Below are 10,668 nucleotides of genomic sequence, written 5' to 3' on the forward strand. Positions count from 1 at the left end.
AATTCATTTGTTTGGCATTGCATATGAAATATTAAGCAAGTTCATGATCTTAGATTGAACTATGCCATATGAACTAAATTTTACAATTAATTCACCTAAGATTTTAACTAAAGTAATAATGTTGAATTTACAACCTTTATCACTTACCAGATAATGCAGGAAATGCAGCATAATATTTATTGGCCAGTTCGACAGGATTTTCACAGCGTTTAGCATATTTTCTGTTGAGTTTGCTTGTTGAAAATCTTTTTCGGGAGATTGTTCGTTTTCGATCTCGCGAAGCTTTGCACAAAGCTCATCAACTAAGCTTTCAATTCCAGCCTTCTGTTAAGCAAGTAATTCTAAATCAAAACAATAGTATGTTTTTGTGATACTTTGAATTGTGTTCTGTCCATTGTGTGAAAGAGGATAATAATGTCTTATATACAATTTTATATATAAATGTTCATAATTAAAGAAATTTCCATGTTAGATGCAAAAATATGCAGACAGGAATAAAAAAAACTGATAATAGTTCACATTCTGAATTATAATGTGAGTGTAATGTAAGTATATAAATGCCAGTCAATTTATAAACTAATCTAAATTATTCACCTGTTCAGAAGCTGATTTGAGACATTCTACAGCAGCGTAGCGTTTAGCTTGTTCAGAAGTCCACAGACCGTGATTTGTTTCAAACCACAAGCAATCTTCCTCTACAACTTGTGTGCTTTTCCTATTCTTCTTATTCTAAATAAAAGAGAAATACGTTAATGAAAATATTCAAGCAATATTAATTAACAATAAACAAATTTAATTTGAAGTAACAAGTTAGCATAATAAAATAGTCAAATTAGTGTTATATTTAGGTAAGGATGCTGTTAAATATAACAAAATATAATCAATAATTACCTCAATAGCACTAGTTGCCTCTCGCAGATCTCTTGGGTTGAATTCGACTGGTGCATGTAGAAGAGACAGCACAAGTCTAGCGTAGACTCGGCCGTCTAAACCGTGTGAATCAAGTTCAGTGGATAACCAGCCTCCGATGCCAGACACTGTCCGGCCAGATACCAGCTGCGGGTACTTCATAACAGGCTACAAACACAACATGCATAAAAAAATATGTGCTACAAAAAAACACACATGCAAAATTACACCCTTCAAACATTTAATTCAAATCAAAAATGTGTGGGCTCTCTTAGGAATGTTAATGTGATTGTAGTTGTACTACTTATAGCCAATTAAATTAAGTCTAAACAATTCTGCCTTAAAATTTGAAGTTTAGTAAATGACAGCGCATAGTAATTTTGATGATTACTTTTAATAAATCACAACGTAAAGAAATCTACAGCACTAAATGAATTAATTATAAAATCTCTTACCTCAACATAGGTTGTCCATTCAGGATTACAAATGCAAATTTGATGTGTTCACGAGCATTATAATAAGCAGTTTGTCAATTGTTTTATTTTGCTTAAAAATATTTCTTATACAAGATCAAATTGCACAATTAAATATATATAATATATACGATTAAATTGGTTATGCAAATAAGCTTCTAATTTTACTTTTAAATTACTTTGACACAATAGTATAATTAAGAACTACAGCAATGTTACTATTGCTAAGAATAACTTAAAAATATTATAATATGATTTCAGATAAAATTGATGTTTTGGTAAATTATAAGTATTACTTTAAAATTGAATAAAACATTTTAAAATGATCTTAATTGGTAACCGTAAAGGTTGACAATTATTCTGCTTCAAAACATAACGCTCTTTACTTCATTTCTGAAGCGGGTGAATCATATCCATTCATTTCCATTGCAGGACTGAAAAAAAAACGACACAAATTATTGAAATGATTATTTCATAACACATGACTACAAATCACAAAATTTATCATCAATTTCAATCAAAAGCGTACAGACCTTAAACAAAATTTTTATTACAAAATTTGCTGCAACATTTATATTAATTACAGCTTTGCTTGATAACACAAAGCTCCATCGAATGGAATGTTAGAAGTATTCATAATATTGATTTATTATTCAAGTCACCATCAACAAAACATTTATGAGGTTATTTAAAATATATAAGTGTATAAATACAGTACAGTTCAAACTGACAAGAGACAATGAAAACATAATTTGAAATTATTCAAACATGATACATTTAGATAAAAACATCATCATTTTAGATAAAAAGGTACAGCAATCAGGAGATATTAATTGTTATATTATAGTTTTTCATATGTTCTTTCTTTGAAAAATTAGCACTTCTTTCTTAGAAAGGAAAAGCGAATGACTGGCAAAAATTATTATAAAACGTCATCCATACATACATCTCATCACCAGTTATCTCCAGTAAACAAAAAATTTTCGAAATCGATCTCAAAAATAAATAGACTTATCACTGGGCTCATCATAAAATGAATCACTTGAATTGACTCATTGTCGAAATGTACACAAACAAAGAAATTTCAATATCTCCGTGGTGCGCAATAAACAAACGACTTATTGTCAAATACGCTGTATTTTATTCTATACGCAGTTCAACTAGACTGGCTTAAGAAAGTGCAATGCTAAAAACTTATAAATAACTCACGATTCACTTGAAAATCACAACACATACCCGTAAAACGCATCGAGATATATTGGACACCAATAAACAATGCAAAATTCGAATAACCTTGTTGATTTTGTCAATCGTTTCGAACGGACACCTAAGATTGCGCCATATAGGCAGTTTATTGCATATGCGAATGTAACATCTTTCGAAAGTGCACGGCGGTGTGAAAAATATCCTTGTCGTATAGATAATGGCATAGAAGAAACGTTTCGAATGTCAATTAAAGCGTATTCAACTCACCTGAATGAATTGGGTGATGTAAAACACCCCATGCAGTCTACAAGCCTGAGAGAGACACAAAAAACATGGCCGCTACGTATTTTGTACCAGCTCACGCGATTGCAGTCAGTCAACTACGACAGGCAGTGTGAAGTGCGCCGCTTGCAATCAATAACCCACAAGGCGGGATTCGGGCACATTTGGACTGTCAGTCAATACATATCGAAAATGAGATCGCACCAAGTCCGGGGAGCTGAGTTTAATTATGCATTTGCACTACTATTCACTTATGACTACTTTAAATGCAAAATCTAAATGAAACATCACAATAAACACATAAAAACAATTAAATCAACACACAACACCACAAAGTAACGCTTTACAACAATGGCGTTCGCACTAAAAAGGATCGGCAACCTGTTGGAACGAAAAATCGACACTCGACATCGGCGAGTGGCGGCGGAGAGCACGATCGAAAAGGAGAGGAGAAATACAAATATATGAAAAACGATTCCAATATTTGTGGTAAACGCTCAGACAGACAAGAAAAATTCTTAAAATACATATATTTATTCTACGCTCTGTTTCAGAAGAGCTACACAGGGTTCCAATCGTTCCAATACTCTTTCTTTAATTAAAATTAGCAATATTACAAGTAAATACTGAATTAATTGCACTTACTAACGTTTTTTATTCAGTCTCTTCTTATTAAAATTCGCGATGAGTATCAAACTATCTTCTAATATCTATAGAAATATTTCATTTTAAGATTTATCTACAAAGGACAATTAAAAAGTAAATTTTAATAAAATATATTTATCTGATCGTTTATAAATCTACAACTTCCAGTTTTACATACATATCATTCCTAAAATTAATTAAAATATCATTATTTTGCAATATTCTTTTACTGATTGTGATAAATTTAAATACTGATAAAATATACGCCTTGCAAAAACATTCATTTATTATATTTGCAGATAGATAAGAGAACATAAAACATAGATAAGAATGTATTAGCAGTATTGTAAGTTGTAAGAATCATTATCTTGAAATGTTTCTTTAATTTAGTACAAGACGTATAAGTAATAACACGTAATAAGAAATCAAAACATTGCATTTAAATGTTGACTATTGCAGTTCAATTGACGTAATGCATAAATTCCTGAAACACAAAAGTTGTTTAAATATAAACATTTATACAAGTCCCATTATTGACTGCGTTCGATTAGTGATAATGGAACTCAACATCAAGCCATTGTAATATAAGCGGTTAAGATAAATATTTAATTCGATCTAATCAGAATAAGGAAATAAATTATAACTAGAAAGAGAAGTCACTTTCATTTTTGCCATTACTTTTATTTCATTTCTCTAAGTTGATCACCTTGAAGGTTGTCAATAAGTAGTTTCAGTTTTTCATAAACAGATGACACTGACCTTCGCCAAGGGAAACTGTCAGAAAAACGATACAGGGTCATAAATTTCTAGGTTATGAATGTTTTTAAATGTAGAGATAATAAACAAACATTAAACGGGGATTGTTTTAATCGTTATCAATAGTTTAATGAATAACGGTGATTTGTAGATAAAACTAATGATAATCAATATATAACTTTTTATATCATTTGCGTTTGTTTTATATATCAACATGCATTGAATTTGAATGGTTGATCACATTCACAAGAATCAAGAAAAATGGAGAGAACATCTAATGAGTACCCCATTTGTCTTCAGCCTGAGCTGTTAGATAGGGATACAATTATACAAGTTTTGACTGAGGTATTGTTATATTAATTTGCTGTACTGTAGAATATGCTCATACGGGTTAAGACTTGTAATGTAATTTATAGACTCATTATTTAATATATTATATATTCATAATCATATTCTTGATAGGTTTTCGAAAAAAAATCAAATATGTATCAGGAAGTCTATATTGTATGTGTTTAAGGGGTTACACTCATTGAGTATCAATACTTTCATCGTTTTCATCTGCAGTGCACCTTAAATTCTATGTGCCTTGCAAAAATGACTTTGGTTCTGAATATATATTAAATAACTTCAATATTAATTTCATTACCTCTCCTTCCACCCAAAAATTTACAAAGAAACACCAATTATTTATTATTCTACTACAATATAATAAATAAAATATCTATAATCTATAATAAGGATATCCCTTTTAATTAAATTTTAATTTAATATCTTCAATATCTTCTGCTATTTTCTTTAGAGACAGTTGAAACTGAAAAATCTAAATTCCTTATCAAGAGAAGAATTGATAGTCATATACAAATCATATGTCCTACCGTTGCCGCAAAGAACTAAATCAAATGCAGAAACTAGTCACAAACATGACAATGTAAATGATAATAATCACATAACAAAGAAACTAAAAGTAGACCATTTTGAAAGTAATAATAAAGAATCGAGAAAACGTAATGGCCATGGTCTCAGTGAAGTGAGTAATAATATTCATAAATATATAATAATAATGCTGGTAATATATTCTTCCTTATTAATAAGTAAAACTACTCATTTGTTCAGCAAATGTTTAAATATGGTATGATCTTCACTCTGGAAACTATCTTTTGGTTGTTTATGATAAAATATTCATGATATCTTTTCTTACAGGGTGATGTTACAAACATAAAACGCAAACGTCAGAAAATAACTTGGCCTTAAATATACTTAACTAGTTATATTGAAAGTATAGCTTAAGATTCTTTTTACATATTGTAAGTTAGTGATATGATCTGTCTAACAGAGTATTTTAATTTTTTACGGGTATTGCAAGATCGCTTACCACATTTATCAATTGAATAAGGTGTTGCAATTAAACATACACTAACGTAAAATAGGAATAGGAATGTTTCAAGTTTTATAAACTGCTGTATATGAAGTCACAATTTAAAGTCATTATTGTGTTAAAAAATAAAATGAGATTACTGAAATTAATTTTAAACTGAAGGTTTGTGAAGGGTTTTAAGGTATATATATATATATATATATATATATATATATATATATATATATCCACTATATACAGTTTGTAATTTTAAATATGTATTTTTAGATTATATTCAAGTATCTCTATTATTACATTGGCTGTAATATTTTTACACAGATAATATAAATCAAGTCAACTGTAACGATATAGCTTTTATTCCAGATTTGCATTTTTACAATATCTCAATGTTAACAATATACATAGAATAATCTCCTTTCGTATCATAAATTTTCAACATTTAATATATCATCTATATTCAGACATTTAACGGATGATGTATATATATATTTATTTTTTGCTATATACATTTACATTTAAAACCTTTTTGATAATAATTTATCACATCCAACATACTGAAAATAATTTTATGACGGTAATGTAAAGGAGAATATTGTAATGGATATAGGAACAGAATTTTTTTTTTTTTTTGAACACAAGCGTGAAGCGTTAGGAACATATTGCATTTTTCTGTGTATATTATTTCTAATCAAAATAACAGGTGGAGATTATTTCATTACTGTATTATAATTTCAGGCTTTTAAAAATCTTACGATGTGAACAAGAGTTAATCAAAATATTATCAAGCTGCTCAAAAAACTGTATATAATCAATATTGTATAATAAAGTGCCTAAACTTTGTGTTACAAATATTTTTTAATCAATTTATTTTTATCAACTCATCACAAAAAGCGTTTGCTTAAAATAATCACTGGATTTTTTTGTAATTGTTAGCTAAATTGTTCCTTCTGTGGAATGTTATTTTTTTTTAATTTTATATCTTAAATTAGCAGACTATTTGTAAGTGGTATTTTATTATAAAACTACATTATACACATAAATGTATCACAAACAAATTAATGGTAAGACGAAAGTAACTTTAAAACACTTTAAAGAATGATTAGAGTGCATGTATGGCTAATATTATATCTAATGTGGTTTCGAAAATAATAAAATATGTAGCAAATTATTTTTATTATTAGGGTAATTCATAATTTGATTAAAAGAATTTTTACTTTAATTACAACTGGATTATTTACTTCTCTGAAAACATTGAAAAAATATTTATTTATAATTGCTTGGGATAAATGTGTTCTAGATTTGATTGATAAAGTTCTATATAGTATGAAAACGTTCTAGATCATTCTGAAAAAGTTCTGGATAATCTAAAAATGTCTTACGTAATCCGAAAATTTTCTGGATAGTCTGAAAATATTCTAGATTATCCTTAAAAAGTTCTGGATTAGCCTGAAAATATTCTGGTCAGTCTAAACATGTTGTAGATTAGTCTGAAAATGTTTTGATTAGTCTGAAAAGGTTCTAGATTAGACTGAAATTGTTCTAGATAAATCTGAAAATTTTCTAGATTAGTCAAAATATTTTAAATTATTCTCAAAACGTTCTAGATTAGTCTGAAAATGTTCTGGTCAGTCTGAAATTGTTCCAGATTAGTCTAAAAATTTTCTAGATTAATCTAAAAATGTTCTAGATAGACAGAAAATAATCTGGATTAGCCTGGAAATATTCTGGTCAGTCTAAACATGTTTTAGAAAAGTCTGAAATTATTCTAGATTATTCTCAAAATGTTCTGTCTGGACATTCACAAAATGTTCTGAATAATCTAAAAATATTCTAGAATATCCTGAAGATTTTTAGATTAGCCTGAAAATATTTGGTTAGACCAAAAATATTCAGAGTAGTATGAAAATTATTCTCAAAATGCTCTGGATAGTCAGAAAATTTTCTAGATAGTCTAAAAATATTCTAGATTATTCTAAGGATGTTCTAGACCGGCCTGAAAATATTTTGGTTAGACTGAAAATATATACTGAATAGTCTAAAAATGTTTTAGATTATCCTGATAATATTTTCCATTAGTTCTATTTAAAAATATAGTATTTTTCCAAAAGCTATATTACTTTTTTTTCTAATTTAGACTAGAATAATAAATCCTTTTAACCAAAACAAAAACTGAATCGAATTACCCTAATTTTTAAATAAATAAGCAACATGAGTAATTATTAGGTCAAAAGACAACTACATACAAAAGATTAAATTTAGTCCAAAACTTACAATCATCATCAATCTGACTAAACACAAAATCTGATCAAATTATTGAGGATGATTAAATCGTTTTAAACTTTAATTGATTCCATTGTATAGACTGCCTTGATTACTAAAATTAATAAATACATCTATAAAAAGAGCACACGAGTGACTTTCATCATCGGGATATCAGATCACGAGTAACATTATTTAATTTTTTTTGTAAAATTATTTTTCGTGAATGGTAAATTTGTGTTATCAATTAAATCATTACATAATAGGCAAGATAAGCATTGGCAATAATAGTATTCATAAGAATTGGCAAATAAATATAGAATATATTTATATATCCATAAAAATTGAAAAATAAAATATAATGATTCAATTTAATATCTGATATAATTTATCCTTTCACATTTAAATTGTCGCAATTGTTTTCTAATTGTTGATATCCAGAAAGTATCTCGAGTGCTCCTGTTTAAAACGAAAGAGTATTATCGGATAACTTAGCATAAAACTTAATTACTTTCAATTATGGATATATGCCCATGGAACGCTATATACAAGTTAATACATATACATGACTTTTATATAATAAGTTCTAGGAAGGCTCATGGAACATGTTCAATACTTTTTTTGTAATTATTTTTTCGAGGTGGCTGCCACCGAATCTAAACTTATATCACACTGGTTTTGTATAACACTGATCATTAACTAATAGTTATAAAAAGAAATATGTAATGTAAACTTAATACCCCGCTGTTAGTCTGAAAATGTTCTAGATAGTCTAAAAATATTCTAGATAAGTGCAAAATATTCTAGATAAGTGTAAAAATATTTTGGACTAGTCTGAAAATATTCTGGTCAGTCTGAAGATGTTCTAGATTAGTCTGAAAATGTTCTAGATTTGCCTGAAAATGTTCTAGATTAATCCAAAAAATGTTCTGAACTATCTAAAATATTTTCAGACCATCCAGATTATTTTCAGTTTATCTAGAACATTTTTTGACTATTGGGGATATGTTCAGAATAATCTAGAACATTTTCAGACTACTTAGAATATTTTCAGTCTGACAACAATATTTTCAGGCTGATCTAGAATCTTTTCAGATTAATCTAGGTTATTTTTAGACTATCTAGAACATTTTCAAATTAATATGATATTTTCAGTTTAGAAATATTCTGGTCAGCCTAAAAATGTTCTAGATTAGTCTGAAAATGTTCTGGCCAGTTTGAACAAGTATTTAATGATCAATAGTTTGAGAATTTTCTGGTCAATCTGAAAATATTCTGGATTAATCTGAAAATGTTCCGGTAACTCTGAAAATAATCTGGATTAATCTAAGAATGTTCTAGATGGTCTGAAAATTTCCTGGTCAGTCTGAAAATGTTTTGGATTAGTCTGAAAATATTCTAGATTAGTCTGAAGATGTTCTAGATTAATCTGAAGATGTTCTAGATTAATCTAAAGATGTTCTAGATTAGTCTGAAAATGTTCTGGTTAATCTGAAAATGTCCTTGATTAGACTGAGAATGTTCTGGTCAGTCTAAAAAATGTTCTATATTAGTTTAAAAATGTTCTGGTCGATCTAAAAATGTTCTGGATTAGTCTCAAAATAATCTGATCAGTCTAAAAATGTTCTAGGCTACTCTGAAAATGTCCTGGATTAGTCTAAGTATGTTCTTGAAAGTCTGAAAATGTTCTGGTCAGTCTAACAATGCTCTGCATTAGTCTGAAAATGTTCTTGTCAGTCTGAAGATGTTCTGGACTAATCTTAAAAAGTTCTATATTAGTCTAAAAATGTTCTGACCGGTCTAAAAATGTTCTGGATTAGTCTGCAGATGTTCTGGACTAGTCTGAAAATGTTCTGATTAGTTTAAAAATGTTCCGGACTAGTCTGAAAATATACCGAACTAATCTGAAATTGTTCTGATCAGTCCGAAAATGTTCTCAACTAGTCCGAAAAAATTCTGGTTAGTCTTAAAATGTTCTGGATTAGTCTAAGTATGTTCTTGAAAGTCTGAAAATGTTCTGGCCAGTCTAAAACTGTTCTAGATTAGTCTGAAAACATTCTTAATTTAGAGTTTAATAAACTAGCAGATCTTGCACTTAAGGTCAAAAAAATCTCCAAAAAATACTAGTCTTTAATAATTTGTTTTTAATTCAATCATTATTTGTTTAAATTAAATAAAATGGTATGACCATAAATAGATCTATTAAAAATAATCATAAAAAAAAACAATTATAACCCAAATTTTCGCAACTACTATCCATTACCATTAGTTAATGATCGGTAAACGTTGGCCACAATGGTCGCGTCTGGTCAGTTTCCGCATTAGACCGGTGTCTCGTGGTCTGTTTCCTCTATACGACCCAGGCGCCACGCGTTCGGGTCGGTCGCTGCTGAAACCATCACAACGGCATATTAAAATAATAGAAATTGAGTAAAATTGAGAAAAAAATAGTAAAAAAGTGATTGAGAAATTTATAGAGTGAAATTCAAATGCAAGTGATTTGATATGATTGAATAAAATGTTTTTTTGTTGGTGATTGAATTTACAGGCAAAACGCGCACTGATAATGGTGATATGGGCGAATTGTGATATAGAATGGCAATTTATATGACAATTTTAGTATTCTACCACATCATTTGGCAGAGCTTTCACACGTAAAATGTGCGTGATAATTTTTTTTAAACTTAACTTAAATACTTTTTACAGTTATTTTACAAATTGAAACACATGTTTGCCTCGACAAAAGGCTTTGAGTTTAAATCA

At 28.7% G+C, this 10,668-nt stretch overlaps 2 protein-coding genes across 2 annotated transcripts; one reads left to right on the forward strand and one right to left on the reverse strand.

Annotated features, from left to right (window-relative positions):
* Positions 1–86: 86 nt before the first annotated feature.
* Positions 87–1,463, reverse strand: LOC113386566 (uncharacterized protein KIAA0232-like). The gene is made up of 5 exons (XM_026624342.1): positions 1,365–1,463; positions 892–1,077; positions 595–729; positions 148–324; positions 87–95 (listed from the first exon to the last, which is right to left on the reverse strand). The coding sequence occupies exons 2-5, from the start codon at positions 1,069–1,071 to the stop codon at positions 87–89; spliced, it is 501 nt and encodes a 166-aa protein (XP_026480127.1). The 5' UTR covers positions 1,072–1,077; positions 1,365–1,463.
* Positions 1,464–4,315: 2,852 nt separating this feature from the next.
* On the forward strand, positions 4,316–5,776 carry LOC113385441. The gene is made up of 4 exons (XM_026623294.1): positions 4,316–4,411; positions 4,522–4,616; positions 5,071–5,298; positions 5,472–5,776. The coding sequence occupies exons 1-4, from the start codon at positions 4,402–4,404 to the stop codon at positions 5,520–5,522; spliced, it is 384 nt and encodes a 127-aa protein (XP_026479079.1). The 5' UTR covers positions 4,316–4,401; the 3' UTR covers positions 5,523–5,776.
* Positions 5,777–10,668: the final 4,892 nt, after the last annotated feature.

The sequence above is a fragment of the Ctenocephalides felis genome, unplaced genomic scaffold (assembly GCF_003426905.1).
Source record: "Ctenocephalides felis isolate EL2017-DRISC unplaced genomic scaffold, ASM342690v1 CF-g0.4_SCAFFOLD_03571, whole genome shotgun sequence".
In the NCBI taxonomy this organism is placed as follows: domain Eukaryota; kingdom Metazoa; phylum Arthropoda; class Insecta; order Siphonaptera; family Pulicidae; genus Ctenocephalides; species Ctenocephalides felis.

Bases quoted from the DNA above. Each gene is read 5' to 3' on its own strand.
- LOC113386566 (XM_026624342.1), bottom strand. From the start codon at position 1,071: ATGAAGTACCCGCAGCTGGTATCTGGCCGGACAGTGTCTGGCATCGGA. The intron at 730-891 runs GTAATTATTGAT...TCTTTTATTTAG, and splicing joins AGGCAACTAGTGCTATTGAG to AATAAGAAGAATAGGAAAAG. The intron at 325-594 runs GTGAATAATTTA...CTTGCTTAACAG, and splicing joins TCAAATCAGCTTCTGAACAG to AAGGCTGGAATTGAAAGCTT.
- LOC113385441 (XM_026623294.1), top strand. The intron at 4,617-5,070 runs GTATTGTTATAT...TATTTTCTTTAG, and splicing joins TTATACAAGTTTTGACTGAG to AGACAGTTGAAACTGAAAAA. The intron at 5,299-5,471 runs GTGAGTAATAAT...CTTTTCTTACAG, and splicing joins ATGGCCATGGTCTCAGTGAA to GGTGATGTTACAAACATAAA.